Source organism: Balaenoptera musculus, chromosome 1 (genome assembly GCF_009873245.2).
Source record: "Balaenoptera musculus isolate JJ_BM4_2016_0621 chromosome 1, mBalMus1.pri.v3, whole genome shotgun sequence".
Taxonomy (NCBI): domain Eukaryota; kingdom Metazoa; phylum Chordata; class Mammalia; order Artiodactyla; family Balaenopteridae; genus Balaenoptera; species Balaenoptera musculus.
In genome coordinates this window covers 5,646,723-5,669,856 of record NC_045785.1, presented here as the reverse complement: position 1 = coordinate 5,669,856, position 23,134 = coordinate 5,646,723, and the positions used below count along the sequence as shown (strand labels likewise).

Below are 23,134 nucleotides of genomic sequence, written 5' to 3'. Positions count from 1 at the left end.
AAGAGGAAACAGAAAAAATGTTTTAAAAATAAGGGAAAACATTTTTTTCTATTTGATGGAAACTATAAACCTACAAATCCAAGAAGCTCAATGAACTCCAAGCACAAAAAACATGAAGAACACTACATCATGGACATCACAATCAAATTCTTTTTTTAAAAATTAATTAATTAATTAATTTTTGGTTGTGTTGGGTCTTAATTGCTGTGCGTAGGCTTTCTCTAGTTGCGGTGAGCGGGGGGCTACTCTTCACTGCGGTGCGCGGGCTTCTCTTGTTGTGGAGCACGGGCTCCAGGTGCGTGAGCTTCAGCGGTTGTGGCACGTGGGCTTCAGTAGTTGTGGCTCGTGGGCTCTAGAGCACAGGCTCAGTAGTTGTGGCGCTCAGGCTTAGCTGCTCCACAGCATGTGGGATCTTCCCGGGCCAGGGATTGAACCCATGTCCCCTGCATTGGCAGGCAGATTCTTAACCGCTGCACCACGAGGGAAGCCCCGCTGCAGGACTTTTTGAATTAGAATATTCAAAGCAATCTTGAAAATGAACAAAGTTGGAGGATTTACACTACCTGATTTCAAGACTTACTATAAAACTATAGGAATCAAAACTGTGTGGTACTGGCATAAAGGGTTTATCAATTTTTGTTCATCTTCAGAGAAGCAACTTTGAGCTTTAATCTTCTGTATTGTCTGTTTTTTATTTTGTTGATTTCTGCTTTTATCTCTATTACTTCCCTCCTTCTACCTGGGTTTATTTTGTTTTTGTTTTTGTTTTATTTTAGCTAGCTTCTGAAAGTGGAACTTTAGATCCCTGATTTGAGACTTTTCTTCTCTAACATTAGTATTTCAAGTTATTAATCTCTTTATAAATATCTCATTTTTACTGATTTCTAATTGAATTAACTCTAGCTGAAGAGTGTAGTTTGTCAAACATCAATTATTTCAAATTTGAGACTTGTATTACATCCCAACCTATTTTATACCTCAGTGAACATATCATGTGCACTTGAAAAGAATACGTATAATGCAGTTATTTTGTGTTGTGTTCTCTAAATATCAATTAGGTCAAGTGGCTGACCGCACTGTTCAGATCATCTATTTTGTTAAGATGTTTTATCACTTGCAGAAAAGGGGTGTTAAATTCTCCAACTATGATTATGGAAAGACTTTCTCTGACTCATTCAATTTTTGCTTCATATCTTTAAAGGTCTGTTATGAGTGAAAACACTTCCATGTTTGTTATGTCTTCCCGATGAACTGGCTGCTTTGTCACAATGAAATGTCTCTGGTGAGACTCCCTCTTGACGTCTATTATTAATACAGGCACTCAGCCTTTTTATGCGTGTTGTCTGGATTGTGCATCTTCCCCATCCAATTGTTCTCAACCCATTTGTGAATTTATATTTAAATTGTACTCTGCAGAAAGCACATAGTTGGGTCTTGATTTATTTTTATCTGTTCTGACAATTTCTGCCATTTTATGTAATTATAGACTTAGTTGGATTTAGAGCTATTATTTTATTGGTTTGATAGGTTCCCTGGTTTTATTGTTGTTGTTGTTGCCTAATCATCCTTTCCTGTCCTTCTTTTGGATTATTTGTTGTTAAAATTACATTTTAGTTTATCTCTTGGCTTTTTAGCTAATTTTTATATCTCATACTCCATCAACCCTGCTATAGATTTAAAAATATGTGTAATGGCAATGGTTTCTGGAGACTAATTGTCAGTGTTTGATTCTCTACTCCGCCACTCGTTTGCTGTGTGACTTTGGGCAAGTTGTTACTTAACCTGTTCGTACCTTAATTGTTCCATATATAAAACAGAAGTAATAACTTGCAGAGGAATGCATTTGGGGTCATGGTCCTCAGACCCAACTCATTATTAGCATAAGGTATAAACTCCAGGAGTATGGGCTTTCCAGAAAGCAAAAGACAGATGCAGTTCAAGAACATCTGGGCTCTGATTCTGCTTTCTCTCCTTAGAATAAAGATGAGCACCTGTAGATGCTGAGACTGGTTTAGGGTCAGGAGAAATGATTATCAGTAAATATCCCTTATTCTTTAAATGAAAGCATGTAGATCGTAGTACAGATTCTTTCAAAACAGTAATATGAAACCAGAGTATACAAAGTATAGTGGCACAGTCAAAAAAAGAGCTTTCCATGCTGGGTGAGGCCCTACCTTGCATGGACTGTGTCACTGACAGCTACACGCCCGCACAGGAGTCCAAAGTATGTAAGAGCAGGTGCACTAAAAGCACGCATCTGCTCCTCTCCTGAGGGACCAGCTCAACTCCAAAAAACTCTATCTGTGGCTAATTAGAAATAACAGAATAAGATATACAGAAATCATCTGATAGTATAATATAATATCAATAATATAATAAAAAAACAAACAGAAATAACCTAATCTCACAACAGCTGTCCATCTGGCCTTTTCCCACCAATCCACAAGCCACCTAGTAACATAACGTTCTCCACCTCAAAGGGTGGCTGTGAGGATTAAATGAATTAATTTATATGGAGAACTAGGGGCAGGGAATGGTACACAGTCACAGCTCGGTATATGGTAACTTATATACCACTGAAGACCAGCAAAGGTGTTAGACATAATCCGAAAACCTGATTGAACACGTTTGTCACCATTTCCTCATCCACCAAATCCTTATGAATAATGCAAAAGTGAAAAAGGATAGGAGACAGTAAAAAGGAATCAAAAGAAGACATCAGAATAGTTCACCAAATCATTATGTTAAAGGAAGAGCATTTCAAACATACTGTCCTCATTGTTACCAGACAAAATTTTAATGTATATATGACCCATCTAGTCACAACTACAGTCCAAGTTTGAATTGGACACTTTCTTTCAAGGTCAGCAAAAAAGTGACCCAAGGCAGTCCCATCAATAATTGAGGGCTTATTATTATGTATCAGGTACTATTCTAGGTGCCTTACGTGTGTCAAGAGTTGACTGGCAAAGGACATAACTAAGAAATACAGTCCAAAATATGTAACCAACATAAACGTGATGATATTTCCAAAAATACTGTAACTGAATTAAAGAAAAAAGTATTTATAATTTAGATGTCATTGCTAAGAAAATGGCATTAATGACTTGTTTTCTCACGACGGTGTATTTAACGTTGAGTGTATTTTAAAATAGAAGGTACCGTGGTACCTGACTCCGGTGGTGGCATGTGAACAACGGTGCTGCTGTAGCTGCACTGCCTCACGTCCAGGCTCAGAGCCGCCTCGGTCAGGGTCTCTGGAGCTCCTCCTTCAGCATCTGTGGACCGTCCATTAGCTGGCATTTCTGCTGTAGGTACGGCTGGGATCTGAGAAACAGCTGGTGATGTAAGAGCAACCGACAGTAAAAAAAAAAATTCCCAACAGGAAATTCATTATTAAAGACCCAAACAGTTTACACACACTTATAACTGACAAGTTAAAACCTACTGGCCATAAAGAGGCAATGTGGGTTCTTTGTGATTACACAAAGGATTCTTTGTGATTACAATGAAATAATTAAAGTCAAAAGATTAGAGAGAAAACAGACAGGGGTGGCTTTGTAATAACTCTCTTGATCCAACTATGAAAGGCAGTCCTGTCACCTTGCAGTGCTTGGACATCATCTGCTCTGTAGCTTTGTCCGTCTTCTTCTGAGGATGAGGAAGTCGTATTTGTACAGGAGATACACTTTCTCTTCAAAGCTGGAATGTTGTAGCTCTTCAGGTACCTGCAACAAGGTAATTCGGTTGCATATTCCTACCTGCCCCCAACTTTGCCATCTTCCACCTTTCTGCTTTTCTCACGCCACCTGTTTGGGGTATTTCACATTCTCTTTTTTTTTTTTGCCCGCACTGCATGCCATGTGGGATCTTACTTTCCCGAACAGTGATCGAACCCTGTACCCCTGCAGTGGGAGCGCAGAGTCTTAACCACTGGACCACCAGGGAAGTCCCTCACTTTCTTCCTGGGTGAAGGCTTCCCTGACCATCCTGGTCTACATCACGAGGTTGTTACATTTCCCTGACTGTGGTCTTGAACTGATCGTCAAATCTTAATTTTTATGAGCGTAGGTCTTGTCTTCTCAACTATATTCAAAGAAGGGATGCATCTTCTAATTTTCTGCATCCCTCAAAATGTTCAATTTATTATGAGTTGTAAGTAGTAGATATCCACTGATTTATAGTGAAAAATAAACAGCTGTTAAAAAAATGATATAAAGGCCCCACAGTGACAACAAATGCTTCTGGAAAAACTAACATGTTATCAAAACTTGTGTCTCATACCGGAGAACGCTATCAATACAGTTTATTTGCTGGTAGGACGGGCTATGCTGATCTTTTCTCAAATCCTCACAAGACTCGGTGTACATGCTATTATTTTTTAATGTCTGGAAGGAAGAAAAGGTCTTCTGCTCATCTGAAAGAGAATGAAAGGATGCACAATTAAAAATATCACATGCTTGAGAATATGTACTTATTCAGCAAAATTCAACAGTACTTGGGATATACATGATACTTCAGGACATATACAGTCAATATTATGTAGTTATTAAAAATGAGCTCAGATCTAAATGCACTGATATAGAAAGATATCACCTAGAACAATTACATGAATAATTTCATATGTATCTTTTTAAAAAAGGAATAAAACAACTGTTTCAGGCAAAGATTACCAAGGAATAAAACCAAAGGTGAAAGGTTGACGGGGACCTTCACAACGTTACTACCTGTACAACTGGTTGATCTTGGCATCACTAAGGGGGATGACAGACACAGTGCATTGCTTATGTGTTGCAACGGAGAGTACACAGCACTGCCCGTGTTGAACTGGTGTCCAACAGAACGTTCTACAATGACAGAATTGTCCATTATCTGTGCTGTCCAACCTGGTAGCTAGCCACTAACACCAGACCCAGCGACTAGCATTTGAAGTGTGGCTACAGCAACTGAGGAACTAAATTTCACATTTTATTTATTTGTAATTCATTTGAATTTAAATTGCAAAATGTGGTTAGTGGCTACCATATCGGATAGCAGAGGTATAGAGAGAGGAAAAAAGACCTCAGGCTGGAGCACTGAAGAACTTGAACTTTCAGTAGAGAATAAGCCAGTAAAGGAGACTTATCCAGGAAGAGACAGATCCTGCAAGGTCTGGTGTCATGGAAACCAAGAGGGGAAACTATTTCAAGGAAGAAGAGTAAAGAATTATGCAAATGCTGTTGACAGACTGAGAAATATTAGCTACTGTTGATACTATTCATAAAGGTTAGTTTAGCTGCTTGGAAGAGGCTTCTCTATTTTCAGAGGGAATTATGGAAAAATGCTTCACTTTCACTCATTAATTTTACTTTTAATTTTTTAATAATTTTCAACTTGAAGGTTTCAAAGGGTTACAAAAATGGTAGAGAGTTCCCATATACCATTCACCCAGCTTCCACTAATGTCACACCTCACATAACCACAGGAAAATGAATGACACTAGGAAATTAACAGCGGCATACTGAGCTACAGTTCATTTGGATTTCACCTGTTTTCCCACTAAGTGTCACTTTTCTGGCCCAGAAGCCCAACCAGGATGTCACAAGTGAATTTAGTTGTCAAATGCCTCCTTAGTCTTTCCTTGCCTTTCATGATCCTGACACTTTTGAAGAGTACGGGGCAGGAATTTTTTAGAAATGCCCCGCCATTTGCGTTTCTCTGGTGTTTTCTTATGATTAGGTTGAGGTCATGCATCTTGGGGAAAATTGCCACAGAAGTGCAGTGTGTGATGGTGATATGTTTTACTATTGACACATTAACCTTGATCATTGGTTAAGGTGATGCCTGCCAGGTTTCTCTTATGTAAAGTTACTATTTTACAACGTAATAAAAGATGTAAGCAATAAATGTTCTGGAGGAATTCTTTGAAGCCATGCAAATATCCTGTTTCTCTTATACTTTCACCTATTGTTTGCAAAACACTGTGAACATACTTAATGCCAACAAACTGTACATTTAAAAATAGTAAATTATATATCTAAAACCACAACTTTAAAAAACCTTTCATCTAATTTTAGCACTTACTGGAGGATATGCCCTGCAACAGTTACTACTGTGGAATTCTTTCTTTATTCTCTAAGTCTTATTGAAATATAACTGACATACAGTAGTAAGTTTAAGGCATACAGCATAATGACTACTGTGGCATTCTAATAGCAATTTCCTATTTTTTTTACTCCTTCTACATTTATTAATCAAGCTTTTTCTATTAGGAAGAGTTTCCCTTCTCCCCTTTCCCTTTTCATTCATCCAATCATTTATCAGCAGGGAATCCTGGATACTCATTTGCTGTGTTACAATCCAATACTATCATTATTTATTTTGTTGCTCAAATTGTTCCAGTTTTGGCCATTAGGTGCTCTTTCAAGTTGTCTCCTGTGTCCCTCAGACATGCCATTTTCTCCTTTTTTTCTTGAGCACTTCCTTACTTCTCTGGTTTCTTTTATGGGAAAAACACATAGGAACCAAGACCTGGGTGCTGGGTGTGCTCATTGCTAAATGTGTCCCTCCTTGTAGGTCCCCTCAATGGACAAAACAAATATATATGTGTATGTATATCAACCCTTGTCTGTCCATCCGTCCATCCATCCATTGAACAAAAAGGCATGAGTTCACGCTGATGCCTTTAACTCAAATCCAGCACCAGAGTTCATGCTGGCATTTCCTCTGCTCATTTGCCATGTCCCTCTCCAGTAGCGAGGAATCTCATTATCTGCAATGTGTTTGCCTACTTGCTCAATTCTACTCTGCATGTAAAGTAGCTTCAGTTGTGGTACATATATACAATGGAATATTACTCAGCCATAAAAAGGAACGAAATTGAGTCATTTGTTGAGACGTGGATGGATCTAGAGACTGTCATACAGAGTGAAGTAAGTCAGAAAGAGAAAAACAAATATCGTATATTAACGCATGTATGTGGAACCTAGAAAAATGGTACAGATGAGCCAGTTTGCAGGGCAGAGGTTGAGACACAGATGTAGAGAACAGACATATGGACACCAAGGGGGGAAAACTGCGGTGGGGTGGGGATGGTGGTGTGCTGAATTGGACGATTGGGATTGACATGTATACACTGATGTGTATAAAATTGATGACTAATAAGAACCTGCAGTATAAACAAACAAACAAAACAACTAATACTAAACTTTCATTGGGTTATTTGTATGGAAATATGTTAATATAAATGTTTCAGACATTACATGAAATTTCTAAAAATCTTATATGTTCTGGTATAATGTTATAAGTCATAATCCTAGTTATTACTTTAAAATGTATATCTCAGAAATAACTAATTTTCTTGTCAACTGCATTATTATGAACTTTCATCAAATCTTTAACCGTGGTCATTTTTAAGTCTTTTGTCATTTACAGACAGTTCTGGGTGTACTCTGATGCTTTTGTAAATATGTTCCTATAAAAGGGTTTCATCTTCAGGAAATTCACGGAAAAGACTCTGACAAGTACAGGTTTCTGGTAACTGACTGTACTGCTGAACTGAATGAATAAGCATTTTCAGAACTCTAATGAAAAACCGATGAACTCATAAAAGTGCTAACAAAAGATCAAGGTGAAAAAAAAAATTAATTACATGGGACTGAGTGAACTGATGAGGATGAGTATAATTTTTGTGACTTTCTGTTTGAATTTAAAAAAGAAAAAATCCCACAAGGACTCAGAGGCAAAGAATATACAAATCAATTTTCACTGCAAAGTAAAGGAGCTGTTACAGTGGAGGATTGCTGGACTGAATGTCAATATTATGACATAGTATGAGTGTGTTTCATGTTTGGTAATTGCAATCATTGTTGCTTTTGTTGTGGTCATCCATGTACAATGCTTGGTGTCAGTCTATTTATCTCTTGTAAAAATAAAATACAGTGTGTGTGTGAAAAAATAAAAAAATAAAAAAAAATAAAGTAGCTTCAGGATGGTTAGCCTGCACTATGGTGAGGAATCAGTTTCCTGAACACTGTGTTTGTGTACATGTATGCTTTGGATTTAGTGCTGGGGTGTCCAGTGAAGACACCGATCTCCAAAGCTACTCAGCAACTTTCTTCCCCACCTCCTTCAGGATGTTTATGCCATTAGTGTGTAACTTGGTTAGGGTCACTTGTCACAGCCTATACCTCATCTTGGGTTCCCTCTACATTCTGGGGCGGGGTGAGGTACGACAGACGTGTGAGTTTTAACAAACGCACAGCCAGTTGTGACTCCGCCACCAGCGTTAACAAACAGAACATTTCTCTCACTCAAGCATTTCCCTCCAGCTGCCTCTTTGCAGTCAACACATCCCGCAACCTTAGCAAATATTGATCTGCTTTCCAGACCTCGTGTATTCCAGAAGTAATGCCTTCCCAGAACAGAACCACACAACATGCAACCTTTTAGCTCTGGCTTCTTTAACTTAGCAAAATGCATTTAAGATCCATCTGCATTGCTGCATGAATCAAGTTCATCTTTCTTTATTGCTGAGTAGTATTCCATTGGGTGGATGTACCACAGTTTATCTACTCACCTGCTGAATGACATGGAAGTTGTTTCCAATTTTTGGTGAGTGTGAATAAAGCGTAATAAACATTTTCAGACAGGATTTTGTGTGAACTTGAGTCTTTATTTCACTTGGGTAAATAACTAAGAATGGAATTGCTGAGTAATATGGTAAGCTTATAAGATTATACTTAACTTTATAATAAATTGCCGCATTTTCCAAAGTGGCTGCACAATTTTACATTACCCTCAGCAACGTGTGAGAGCTCCGGTTACTCTGAATTCTTGCCAGAACTTAGTACTGTCAGTTTTCGTTCTTTTAATTTTAGCCATTTTAACGGGTGTCTGATGTGTTTTTAACTTCCTAATGACCAATGAGATTGAGTGTTATTTCACATGCTATTTGCCATCTATACATCTTCACTGGAAAAGTGTTTAGATCTCTTGACCATTTTAAAATTGGGATGTTTAACTTCTTATTGTTAAATTTTGAGAGTTCTTTATGTATTCTGGATACAGCTCTTTATATATAATTTGCAAATATTTTGTCTTTTCATTGTCTTACCAATGTCTTAAAAACGTCTTTCAAAGAAACAGTTTTAATTTCAATAAAGTCTAATTTATCAATTTCTTTCTTTTATGGATCATGCTTTTGATGTCATATCTAAAACCTCTTTCCAAACCCAAGATTACAAAGATTTTCTCCTATGTTTTCTTCTAGAAATTTATATTTTAAAAATTGAAGTATAATTGACAGGCAACATTCTATCAGGCTCAAGTGTACAATATAATGCATCAACACTTGTATACACTGCAAAATGATCACAATAATCTAGTTACCATCTGTCACCATATAAAGTTATAGAATTTTTTTCTTGTGATAAGAGCAACTTTCAAATCTGCAGTACAATATCACTGACTATAGTCACCAAGCTGCACATTACATCCCTATGATTTATTTGTTTTATAGGTGGAAATTTGTACCTCCTGATCCCCTTCACCCATTTTGCACACCTCCCAACCCCCTTCCCCTCTGGCAACCACCGATTTATTCTCTGTATCTATGAGGTTTGGTTTGTATTTTTAGATTCCACATACAAGTGAAATCATATGCTATTTGTCCTTCTCTGACTTATTTCATGTAGCATAATACTCCTGAGGTCCACCCACGTCGTCACAAGGAAGATGTCATTTTTTTTTTGTAGCCAAATAGTATTCCATTCTCTCTCTATACCAGTTTCTTTATCCAATCATCCACGGATGCACACTTAGGTTGTTTCCATATCTTGGTTATTGTAAATAATTCTGCAGTGAACATAGCAGCGCACATATCTTTTCAAATTAGTGTTTTCGTTTTCTTCAGATAAATACTCATAAATGGGACTGCTGGATCTTATGGTAGTTCTATTTTTAATTTTTTGAGGAAGGTCCATACTTTTTTCCATAGAGGCTGCACCAATTTACATTCCCACCAACGGTGTAAACGGGTTCCCTTTCCTCCTCGTCCTCACCAACACTTGCTATTTTTTGTCCTTTTGACGACGGCCATTCTGACAGGTGTGAGGTGATATCTCATCGTGGTTTTGATTTGCTGCAGTCCCCGACTATCACTGTGGATTTGTTTATTTCTCCTTGAAGTTTTTATCAGTTTTTGCTTCATGTATTTTGAAGCTCTGATGTTAGGTGCATAAACAGTTAGGATTGTTTTATATTCTCAGAGAATCAACCCCCTTGTCTTTATGCAATATCTCTCTGAAGCCCTTGTTCTAAAGTCTACTGTGTCTGACCTTAATATAGCTTTCCAGTTTTCTTTTGATTCCTGTTAGCATGGTATATCCTTTCTAACCTTTTACTTTTAACCTATGTTTTTAATTTTCAAAATGGGTTTTTGTAGATAATAGGTAGCTGCATCTTAGTTTTTCATCCAATTTCACAATTTCCAGGTCTTTTCACTGGTATACTGAGATCATTCACATTTAATGTGATTGATGTAGCTGGATTAAAATGTACCTCTTGCTAGCTGTTTTCCATTTGTTCCATCTGGGTTTTTTGTTTCTTTTTTCCTCCTTTTCTGCCTCATTTTGGGTTAAGTGTTTTAAATTACATTTTAACACCTCTACTGACATTATTGATACTTCTTTAAAAACTTTTACTAATAATTGTCCTAAAGTTCACAATACACATCTTTAAGGACTCAGTTTCTATCTCCAAATAGTATACTCCAAATACTATAATGCAGAAAGAATTTACACAGTATATTCCTAATACCTCACTCCCATCCTCTGCAGTATTTTTACATATGTTATACGTGCAGAATACTATTGTTGCTTTAGTTATGTTTTACAGTAATTAAAAATAAGTAAAACATAAAGTTTATTTTACCTTCATTTATTCCACTTCCAGTGCTCTTCATTTCTTCGTGTAGATCCAAGTGTTATGTCTGACATCATGCTGCTTCTACCTTTACAAATTCCTTTAGGATTCTTATAGAACAGATCTGCTGGCAATACATTGCCATAGTTTTTGTTTGAGAAAAATCTTTGTATCTCCTTCATTTCTGAAAGATACTTCCCATTGCGTGTACCATTCGGCGTTGACGGTTTCTTTCCTTTGAAGATGTTACTCTATTGTGTTCTAACGTTCACAGTCTCTGAAGAAATGTCTCCTGTAATTCTTATTCTTATCTTTGTTTTTCTGTAGTCTATCATTTTCCTCTGGTTGCCTTCAAGATATTCTCTTTGGTTTTATTTTAGTTTGAATATGACATGCCCACGTGTGTGGTGTTTTTATATTTTGAATTTTTTTTTCTTTTCTTTTTTTTTTGTATTTACGCTACTTGATGTTCTTTGAATCTGGAAAATCAGCCATTATTTCAAGTATTTTTCCTGGGATTGCAATTACTCATATGTTAGATCATTTAACCTTGTCCCCACATTCTTAAAAGGCTCTATCTTGTATGTTCCTTTCTCCTTGTGTTTCAGCTGTGTAATTTCTATTTATCTATCTTCAAGTTTACTGATTCTTTTCTTGGTTGAGTGCCCACCAAAGGCATATATTCACCTCCAGCATTTCTAACATTTCCATCTGATCCTTTCTTTCATGTTCCATCTCGATGCTGTGATTACTTAGGCGGTTTTTGCATGTTACCTACTTTGTCCATTAGAGCCTTTAATGTATTTATTATTCAGAGTTATTTCCAACATCTGTGTCCTACCTGACTCTTGTTCTTGTTCCGATGACTGCTTTGTCTCTTAGGAGGTTTTTTCCATGCTTTTCATATGCTTCATAATTTGCTGAAAACTGAACATATGTAAGACAGTAGGGACTGGGCATGCCTTTCCTTCCACTAGGCCTGTGTTCCGGTTAATCTAATTAAGCTTTAGGCCAGGTCTGAGGCTGGCTGTTGCTATGGTTTCACTCAGTGTATGACAGCTTTCAGATCCCTCTAGTGACACTCTGCGCTTCAGGTGGCGGCTGGTTTCCTGAGAGCTCTTTTCTCCAACATCTGCTCCACTTCCAGGCTTTGGTCTTCCCTGCACTGTGCCTCAGAGAAGGTCTGTCTCTTGTAGGTGACTTGAATCAGTCAGTCACAGGATCCAGCACTTACCTCACTTCTCCTTGCAAGTATGTGCCTCTCCTCAGATTTCAGGCCTGCTGGCTGCCCTGTAACCTCAGCACTCTGATGGGTTCAAGAAAGAACACGAACTTGCTGTCCGTCTGGCTTTTTTCCTCATAAGTTTGTATGCTCTTTCCAGCTCTCCCTGAGCAGGAACCAAAGCACTCTCACTCTGAGTTAGTTCAGTGTATGAATCATCTTCTTTCACTTGGGCTTTGCATCACCCTCGCAGTAGAATGTTCAATTTTCCCTAATTTCCCCAATTACTTCTCTGGCAGCTGGCATCGGTCTGTATAGCTGAGGAAGGGACTTTACATCTCTTTGTTGTTCCTTGCCTTTCCATAATAAGTTTAAAAGTTTCCCTTCTTATTCTATTCTAAAGCATAACCTGCCTTTATAAGAAAGGTAAACATACTTACTTAAAACCTTATGTTCTTGTGTGCTCCAGCACCCTGTATATAATAAAATATATATACAATGACCATTTAGTATTTTCCTTTTCATTGGTGTATATCTCTACTCAATTTCTAATATTTAAATTACAACGTTTTCTATCTTTAAGTCACCTTCTTGTTTCTCTTCAGTAAAGAGTAATGAAGATTTTTTTACTAGCTCTTTAAACTTGTAGGTCTTAAACTGTTAATAAAAACAAGATGCCCAAATAACATTAGTTCTCCAAAGTTATTCCAAATGGCATTACTTCCCCCCAAAGTCGCATCCTATGTGTATTAGTCAAATATAGTACATAGCTAAGTAGTAAGAAAATTTCAGTTTCTAAAATAGCCGCCTAAGTACACAGAGTTAGGTATAGCTTAAATTTTATAAAATGTTGAATGATTGAATATGGATGATGCTTAAATATATAGCCTTCAAAACAACAGTACTGATGGTATTACTAGACCAATGCAACGATAGGTGATAAGAAACGGAATAAAGCAGGAGGTTAGAAAGGATTTCTACCCTGAGAAGAAATTCCAGAGGCCAGGATGTAAGACTGTGGCACTAACACGAGGCCATAGGCCGAGGCAGCAGCAGGTAGCACTGACTGGATCAGACAATGAAGAAAACATCTAGAAATTTTAGATTAAAATCTCCTCAAAGAATTTTCTCTGGCAGGATATGGAATAATGATATACAACAAGAAAGATATTTAAGATAAATTCTTTTGTGGGGGAGATCTGACGGTTTCACGGGACCAAAAAAGGTTGTCATTTCTACCTTGTGCCCTTACGTCTACAGCAAAAGAAACAAACAGAACTTGAAACCTCCTGCCAAGATGAATAAAAACCCAAAAAAACTAAAGGACGGGACTTGCTGTATCTGGAGGGTGTCCTATGGGCTCCCAGTGATATCACCTGTAGGAGCAGCAGTTAGATATTTTTCTTGTGGCAATCATATCAAGTCCTGAAAAGTACAGCTACTATTATTATTACTGACTTTAGAGAAGAAATTTCACCCTACTGTGTAGAACACCCACATTTGACAGTGGTAGAGACCATCAACAACATTTAGGTGGCCAAAATCTATAACGACTTCCCAAATTATATTGATATTAACATTCAAGGAGAAAAATTAAGAGAAAGTTATCTAAGTTAAGAAGTTAGCATAATTTGATCTCTATATTATAAAACTTTATATATACAGAACTATATAATGCACGCAGGTTAGCTTCTCAAAATAACGTCAACTATCACGACTCATCCAACTCCTCTCGGGTGCTCCCTACCTCATATTTGAGAAAAGTAAACATGTAATCAAGAAAAAGGCCAAGTTTTTCATTCAATTTAGGTCACAAACATTCTCCATTTGTTTGAAGTGAAAGGGAGGGATTATCATTTTAATATACTTTATTATCTGAAATGTATTCTAAAATTACCTCTTTTGGTTTACAGATAGCTCATATGGAGGGAATCTACGAATTGGTTGGAATTAGCAGAAAAGTCAATTCTTTAGCAGAAGTATACTGTGACTACATTCTAATACCATTTAGCTTTCGGGACAGTACTTGTTGCTGCCATTGTTATTATTAGTAGTAGTACTGTTACTTTTGTCATCTGGGCACGTAAACCTGAACAGCAGCAGCCCAGAGTCGTGCCTTTGTGAGGGCAGCTCTGGGAGGGGGGGCGGTTGACCCTGCTGACTCACCACCACGCTGTCCCATGCCGGTTCCCATCACTTGCTTCTTTGGTGATTTGTCCCTTGACTCGATGTAGAGCTGCTGGCCTAGATTCTTGATTTTGTTTACACTGGCATAGACCTGCTGCAAAGTCAACTTAAGGAAAAGAACGATAAACAATGTTTCAAAGATTACAAAAATGTGCATTAAAAGATACATAAATGAAATACATTTAACTTTTGGTTCTCTGTAGACAGAATGACCGAAAGCACGGTAATAGCATTAATTCAGTCTCCCGCTGCACCACAGCACACGAGGAGCAGTGAAGCTTCACAGCAATCTGTCCACAACATGCTAATTTTTAGGAAGCACACAATTAACCCAAGTATCACCTTCTAAAGGTGATATTTTCTTTTTAGAGACGTTTTCCCAAACCAAAATGGATCAGAATGTCTATTACCAGATCAGATCTTCCAGACGAGAACTAAGAAGCCACACACGTCGAGGTACAGAACCAGCACCGACACGTTACGGGTAACGACACAGGAAGGAAAGGACACGTGCTCAGAGGCACATGTGTGCTCGCTCACCGGTGCCTTCTGCACCTCCTCCACGCAGCGCCCGCTGGACTCACTGGAGGACGCGGTGCTGAGGCGATGCTCCTGAGACCCGCTGCTGCCCGGGCTCCCATAGCCACTGGATGCGCTCCCGTGAACGGGCTGCAAGAGAGACGGGCCCGTCGCAGCCCCGGGCGATGTGGCCGTCAGAGGAGAGACTCAGCATTACCTACCTCTGAGCTTACCTACAGTCATCACAAAATTAAGATTAAAATTTCTGAAATCCTAAATGAGGTGTGTGAAGGGTGATGCTGACATGAAAGACATTCCTCTCTCATCTCGGTAACTCTCAAGGGCAGAACCTACTTTCCTAGTCTAGGTGGGTATTTCTAGAAAACGAATGTTTTAAAAGCCACAGTAAATAAATTTAACAAAACATGAAAATAAACTCTAGCTCTTTATGCTGAGTTTGGAATAGACAGAACAAATTAAATATGTACTGTACTTTTCCCCAAGAACCTCAGAGATGCTTTATGAACTCTAGAGATTGTATGAAAGGCATTTTGAACACTACTGGCTAACAGTTTTAGTGACACCATCAGTAAATGCTTGACAAGTTTATTGATTGACTCTCTAGTAGAAAGCATTTTGGTATTTGTTTTCAACAAGCAGTTTTTCCTACTTTGGCTCATAATGACTAGAGGTACAGAGACCTGCCACCCCTCTCCCCACCTTTAAAACTGTAATTATTTAAAAAAAATAGTGAAGCCAAAACACTGGCCGCGTCTGGAATACAACAAGGATTCTCTCATTTAGAAATAACTTCTCTATCTTATTGCTTCCTATGACTCTGTCATCTTAAATTGGATTCTTACAAAAAGTCCTGTGTATTTAACACAGAAAAAAGGAAAACAAGATTAATGAAATTTGAAAACAAAAAGAGGAAGACAAAAATTTCTGGAATGTAGAGGGTAAGGACTTCTCTCTCCTCACAGTTCATTACTGTGAAGTGACTTTACTAAGACTGAATGTTACAATTAAAGACAATTATGGGACTATTATGTTTGTTTTTTAACATCTCTCACTTTACCTGTAAGAGAAGTCTGTGAATTTGTTCTTGTAATTCCGTTATGTCTTTGTCATTACTGTTCATCTTCTTTATTCTGGTAGCAAAGACATCCCCATTTAGTGGACTCCTACAAAATGCCAAGTCAAAGACGGAGTCAGGCAATTTCAAGTTCATGTACAACGAAGGCTAAAGTGATTTTTAATAGAAAATTCAAACAATAAACCTATGCTTTTACAAAGCAGCTCTTCAACTCCAAATATAGAAAATATGAAGCTCAAACTCTGTTCATAGAGGTAGAGAAAATCCTAGGAAACAAATGAGGTATTAACCGTCTTCTTTAGTTTCTCTGCAGCTGTAATCATTCTACTGTATCTGTATAAATTTAAAATCAGTGGTAGGTAACCCCCTAGCTACTAAAATACCTTCAACAGCTACTGGTCTCAGAATTTAACATGAACTGAGTAACCTACTGGCTATGAGAAATTTTGGGACCTTAAGTTTGGCAAACACATTGAATGCTTAATGTACCTAATCACTCAAGCTACGTAGCAAAGATGATTCTGCAGCCCACCCGCGTGGTGAACATGTGGTTGCCACAAAATCTTCAGTCTTATTTATACCCAAATTCTAGAGCATCTGAAATCTACCACGGGAATACAGTGAGAGGCAGACGCGTCAACAGAAAGAGCAGCAGAGACAAGGGACTGACATTCACTTAGGCCCCTCCACGTGACGGGAAGTGCTGTTTTGTGCCACACACCAAGAATAAGTGACACTTCTACCCCTCACGACGTGCCGGGCGCTGTGCCAGCTGCTCCACCAGGTACCCCCTCCTCGCTTCCCTGGGCCAGACCCCGGCTCGGGTCCCCCGCTGTCGCATCTGCCTGCTGCTCCCGAGGCCCAGAGTCCCGGCTCCAGGCCGCACGCTCTCGGCCACCACACCGTCCGGCCTCTCGGCACCTCGGTCCTACGAGTGCTGCTAACATCGGACGTGCCGTGGGCCAGACACGTCACCTCCTGAGTCCTCGCGACCCTGGGAGGTAGGAATCAACCCGGCAGAGGTGAAGAAACTTGCCAAGTTGCCGTGGCCAGGCGGCCGGGTCGCGTCTGAAGCCACACGCCCGACCCCCGAGCCAACTCTCTCTCCTCTTCCTGTTACGCGTCCTGCACGCTGCCTCTCACACCGCAGACACGTGGCAACACTTCCCCAAAGACAGACACTCCTAGCAGGAACGGCGGGACGCCAGCGGGGTCACGGGAGGCGCCAGGCCCGGTCCGGCGGCACCGGCTCCGTGATGCGGGACGCGGAGGGCCAGCTGCACCTGGACGGCAGCCTGACACTGGCACATCTCAGGTGCCCCTCCTGTCCTCCGCCCCCTGCCCCCGCCCTCCCCCACCCGCCGCTGGGCGTCAGGCTCCTCCCACGCTCCGTTAGCTCCTCCCCAGGTCAAAGAAGGGTCCCTGGGGGCTAAAGTGCATCCCCGTGCACTGTGAGCCTGAATGTCTTCCGGAGGCGTCTGGGCTGCTGTTCAAGTGCAAGGCTGAGTGGAAACAGAACGTTCTGATTTGTGCTATGAGATGCAGATGTTCCCAGGGGTGACCCTTCCGACAAAACCAAGTTGGGCTTTTAATCACCAATTACAGAACTCAAAGGATTCACCGCCTTCATCAAATGGTGTCAAGCTCGGCATGACGCGTTGGCTGCGGCGGACGTCAGGAAACGGGTCTAGGAGTAAAGAAGGAAATCTGGTGTCCGTCTCCACTTTGCAACCTCCTGCCTCAGTGATCGCTGGGAAAGTGACTCTGTTTCACAGAATGCGGGTTTGTTTTTTTTTTTTTGTACAATCAGAGGTAACGGTACCTAGCCTCCCTTCCCACAGAGCTGCTGGGAAGGACGTGAAGAGAGCCGGACACTCCCACAGCCCCCTCCCTACTTCACTGTCACCCTTTCCAAAACTCTGCCCGCACGTCACAGTGCCATTGCTGTTTTCCGCTCTCCCATACGCGGTGGGCGGCAAAGGGAACGTCTGTTCTGTTTATAACCTCAGCCTCAGCCTAGCACAACGCCTGACTCAGCAGGTGGCCCGTAGACACTTACTGAAGGAATAAATGCATTAAAATGATTTTATAAACATAATAGATGATTACTGTTCGATGAGAGAAATTAATACCTACTAGCCTCTAAACTCTTTCCCTCACATAATCCTGGATCTTGAGATGCAATTATTGGTGTAATTTTAAAAAACACTGAAAACATTGGGAGTACTAATATGTCGGTTTATTCCACATATTTTTAATCAAAGAACTGAAAGGATGGCTTGGAGAATGAATCTAGGATGCACCTCTAGCACTGACAGGGAGGTACTCAGACTGGTCAACAGACACCCAGATGGATGTCTCATCAGAGGAACTGTACTTGCTTTGGGGTTTCCTATATTCATCCTAAGCAATCATCTGATTTTTTAAAAATATTTATTTATTTATTTATTTGGCCGTGCCGGGTCTTAATTGTGGCACACGGGACCTTTTTTGAGTTGCAGCATGTGGGATCTAGTTCCTGGAGCAGGGATCGAACCCGGGCCCCCTGCATTGGGAGGGCGGAGTCTAAGCCACTGGACCACCAGGGAAGTCCCCAACCATCTGATTTTATTTTCATTTCCCAAGAGGTCTCCCTACTGGGAAAAAAAAAGTCCTTTCTGAGCAGCATGAATAGCACTTCCTTGGCAGTCATATTCGTTACCTCAATTATCCAGTTAGTTTTCTACCATAAATCAGCCTCATGAGTCAGGGCGGCAAGGAGCCCGATTCTTCTATAAAAGCTGCAGACCTGCTCTGCTGAGAGGCCAAACCCTGGAGCACAACAAGGTCAGGGCAACCTGAGGCCTATCTCACCGTGGCCAAAACATCACTCTATCACAATATAACACATGATAAAATACTCTTACTGGGAGATGTACTGTTCTGTACACAGAAGTTTTATGCTTCTGTGTACAAAGTTGTATAACAAAATACAAAAGACAGAGTTGCTCAATCTCAGCATGACACTGAAGAGTTAAGTGTAATTTCCACTCTTAAAAGAAATAGACATCAAAAGGAAACTTATGGGCCGGTTGAGAAACCTCTAGGTCAATTTTAAATGGACCACAAAGTCCAGGGAGTAGGAGTATCTCCGATTACAAGAACCGCGGTCCAGGTTGCTCTGGATCCATTCTGCAAGGCTGTTATATGGACAGGTAACAACAATCAAGCAGGCTCGGGTCAGCCATGCTGGCAGGAGAATAAACATGAAAGAATCTAAATAATAAAGATAAAGATTTAGGGACTTCACTGGCGGTCCAGTGGTTAAACACTTTGCCTTCCAATGCAGGGGGTGCAGGTTCAACCCCTGGTCGGGGAGCTAAGATCCCACATGCCTCGCCAAAAAAAAAAAAAAACATAAAACAGAAGCAATATTGTAACAAGTTCAACGAAGACTTTAAAAATGGTCCACATCAAAAAAAAAAAAGATTTAATAAAATTGACACAAATAAGTGGAATTTGACAGCAGAAGGCTGATATAAAAAATTTTACATGCTCACTAAAGAGAACCTTAAAATTCAAAGGAGAAAAAACAAAACTTCACCCAAAATCCCACTATCCACACATAACCAAAATGTATATTTTATTTCCTTCTAATCTTCTTTTTCCTATTTCATAGTGTTCGTGCTTTAAACGTAATTATAATCATACTGTATAAAAAATTCTGTATGCTGCTTTTTACATCATCTAATATATCAATTTCCCATGTTATATACTCTGTATAAAAATTTTTATCGACCAATATAATAACATGTCAAGCAGATATTTCAGAATCTACTTAATGATAGACATTTAAGCTATTACAATTAAAAAATGCTGGAAAGTCTGTCTTTTCTTTATAAGGCTTTCTGTATTTCGGCTTCTTTAGAATATTCCAATAAGGGAACTGTTAGGCCAAGGAGGTAGAAATCTTATAAAGCCCTTGACACTTATTGCCAAACTGTCTTCCAGAAGCACTGAAAAAAACCTGTCCTTCGTTTAGTTCATGTGTCAGTTGATTCAAAGGGGAATCAATGGGCCAAAGAATATTATTTGGAAAAAGATTTTTTAGAAAATACGCAAACTGATTGACTTACGTTTGCACTTTATGCCGACCGATGATGAAAGAAACCTTCCGGCTCCACGGGTTCACAAAGCTGGACCAACTGGAATCCAATACTATGTAATCCCCATTTTGAGAACAAAATCTAATGGGTGAATGTTCAAAGGGAAGATGGCCTGCATACTTCAAGACTATATAAAATAATAAGACAAAATTAGAATTTATTTAACACGGATATTGATTACAAATGTCTTTTTTTAAGGCATTTATTTGTAAATGTTTTAGAATGTCAAAATAGAAAAAAAAAATTGTTTCAGCAGTTCCAATACATTGCTTACCTGGTTAAAGGTTAAGCTCTAACGATTAGAGCTTGTGAGACCCTCTAGTGAGAAATGAAGTGATAAACTTAAAAAGATCCATGAAAAAAAAATGTCCTCCTATAAAGAAGTAGGTCCTTACCTTTTTGGTGTATGGCGACCATCAGAGAACGATCTTCCGGGTGCAGGTATGTCAGGATGGACGTTCCAATCAGATCCTGAGGTAGGTAACCCAGCAAAGGCACTGCTCTGAGCACAGACACAGCACAGGCAGCATGTCACACGCACCAAGTAACTCATACCTTATATACTTTCAACGGTACTTTTCAGCTAAACTCTAAATATGACAAAGGGTATGCAAAAGATGTTCATTACAGCATTTATAAATGCTACAAACAACCCAAGTGCCTATGCTGTGGGGAAATAGATACACGATCTAAGAAGTGTTGGTCATCTGACATATTGCATCAAAATCACCTGTGAAACTTCTAAAGAACAGATTTGCAGGCTCACCGCAAGCTTACTAAATCAGAATTTCTGTGGTAAGACTAGGAGTCTATATTGTTAACAAGTTCCTCAGAAGTCTCTGATGCCCTCCATTTCGCTGCCTTTTAAAAAGTCTACAAAGATCACATCATAACAGAAAAATGCTTATGATGTTAAATGAATAAAGCAGGCTACAAATTTATACAGAATAATTAAAATTATACAAAAACAATGTCTCCCAAAAGGTGATATCAAATAGACAACCGGTCACAAAGCCATTTGTAGGATAAAGGTTCATGGGAAAATTCTGATGTACAGGCACTCAAGATGACTTAGAAAAAATTGACTCCATAAACATTTTCTATGTGTACAAATTCACAAATACTTTCTAATGCAATAAACTTAAGCTGTTTTCAGAATAACTTCAGCTAGAATTTTCTTACTTTCTACAGAGTATATTATACAAAGTATCTCACTAATTACTGTTTAGTTTCAGGGTAACTAAACGGTAATAAACCCATTTCCAGATGTTAAAAAAATTTTTTTAAAGCTTTTTTTTTTTTTTTTTGCCCACACCACTCGGCTTGTGGGATCTTAGTTCCCCGACCAGGGATTGAACCTGGGCCCTCGGCAGTGAAAGCATGGCGTCCTAACCACTGGACCGCCAGGGAATTCCCTGTATGTTAAGATTTTTTAAAAACCAAAATTAATAAGTATCATAACTGTGCCAGGTTTTTTGACATTTTTGCTTATGCTTATCTGTGGTACGGTACATTGGTTCTCAGATTTTCAGATTTCACAAATAAGTAAAATTTTTAAATAAATGCGGGGGGAAATGGAGGGTACGAACCGGGGATAACAATGTTTTGTTTTTCCAAATAAAGGTATTAAAACAACAACAATAAGCAACAACTATTATGTACTGTCACTAACTCTTTAAATAAGAAAGACTATTTTAATAACCAAAAAAAAAGCAGGAAGGACGTTAAGTTCAAAATAAGTAACAGTCCTTTACACACAAAAAAATCTGCCTTATTTTTCTTTCTCTTTTCCCTCCTCACTTCAGGCTAATAAAAATTCATCATAAACTGTTTGGGAAGCATCTGCCTAGTGGAAATAACACTGGAATAGGACTTGGAGGCCAGAGCCGTGGTCTCATTTGGACCACAGTCATCTAAAACTATGTGGTCCACGTTCATTGTCCTCTTGGGCAAAATGCAAAAATAATTTCTGACTTTCCTAAAGCTTTGAAATAAATATGATAACGTGTAAATCTTAGAACTATAACATGTAAGATATGTACATTAAAAATTTACACCACACGGGACTTCCCTGGTGGTCCAGTGGTAAAGAATCCGCCTTCCAATGCAGGGGACATGCATTTGAGCCCTGGTCCGGGAACTAAGATCCTACACACCGCGGGGCAACTAAGCCCGCACGCCACAACTCCTGAGCTCGTGCACCTCAGTGAGACAGCTTGCATGCTGCAAACTACAAAGCCCACGCGCTCTGGAACCCACGCACCGCAAGGACAGAGAGAAAACCCGCGCGCCGCAACTAGAGAGAAGCCCGCGCGCTGCAACGAAGAGATCCTGCGTGCCTCAACAGAGACCCCGTGCGCCGCAACTAAGACCCGACGCAGTCAAAAAATACACATAAGGAAAATAAATAAATATTTAAAAAAATTTACACAACACAAATTTCAAACTAACAAAACTCAAATGCACAAATGAATAGATTCAGCTCTATCATGTTACGTTTAACATATGTTAAACGTTATGTAAACTTTTAAATATTTTTATTTATTTTCAGAAACAAATTTCTTTTAGGCATAAAGAAGTACTTACCTTTCATCTATTTCAAGAAAAACACACCCGGGAGTGTGTGTTGTGGTAAAAGTTCTTTTATCCACTGGGATTCGAGGAGCTATGGAAACCAGAAAGACTGGTTTAAAGGCAAATACCTAATTAACTATCCACTTAACATATTAAAGAGGGAACAAACTCTATACCTCATGGCAGAAATCTCACCTAGGGACCTGGCCTTTGAGCAGCCAAAGCTAATAACTTTCATTATTAACCACATTTTAATTAGGTCAAAATGTGATGCCTACTAAAGTTAATTTTAAACAGACAGAAAGTCTGTGTACATCGAATAGCTTACCCATCACAACCTAACAGTCAAAGCTGGGGTCATTTAGAGTTCAGGATGAAAACGTTTCATCATATTTAGTGGTTGAATACAACTAAGCAAATAGGATGTGAAACGTCAGTACAATAGGGACGTATTTAATCTGTAATAAAATTGGCACGGTCAGTGCTGCT

General features: G+C 39.2%; 1 protein-coding gene across 3 annotated transcripts in view; it reads right to left on the bottom strand.

Annotated features, from left to right (window-relative positions):
• PER3 (period circadian regulator 3) overlaps positions 1–23,134 on the bottom strand; it is a 56,130-nt gene that overhangs the window by 19,869 nt on the left and 13,127 nt on the right. The window contains exons 7-16 of one of the 3 annotated variants that reach the window (XM_036862911.1): positions 22,658–22,736; positions 20,467–20,573; positions 20,042–20,198; positions 15,909–16,014; positions 14,852–14,980; positions 14,291–14,417; positions 12,565–12,597; positions 4,285–4,417; positions 3,604–3,728; positions 3,171–3,338 (exon numbers count right to left, since the gene is read on the bottom strand). In XM_036862911.1, the coding sequence (XP_036718806.1) occupies positions 3,171–3,338; positions 3,604–3,728; positions 4,285–4,417; positions 12,565–12,597; positions 14,291–14,417; positions 14,852–14,980; positions 15,909–16,014; positions 20,042–20,198; positions 20,467–20,573; positions 22,658–22,736 (1,164 nt within the window). Of the gene's footprint in view, positions 1–3,170; positions 3,357–3,603; positions 3,729–4,284; positions 4,418–12,564; positions 12,598–14,290; positions 14,418–14,851; positions 14,981–15,908; positions 16,015–20,041; positions 20,199–20,466; positions 20,574–22,657; positions 22,737–23,134 lie in introns of all 3 variants that reach the window. The other 2 variants (XM_036862920.1, XM_036862928.1) reach the window with 2 other exon arrangements.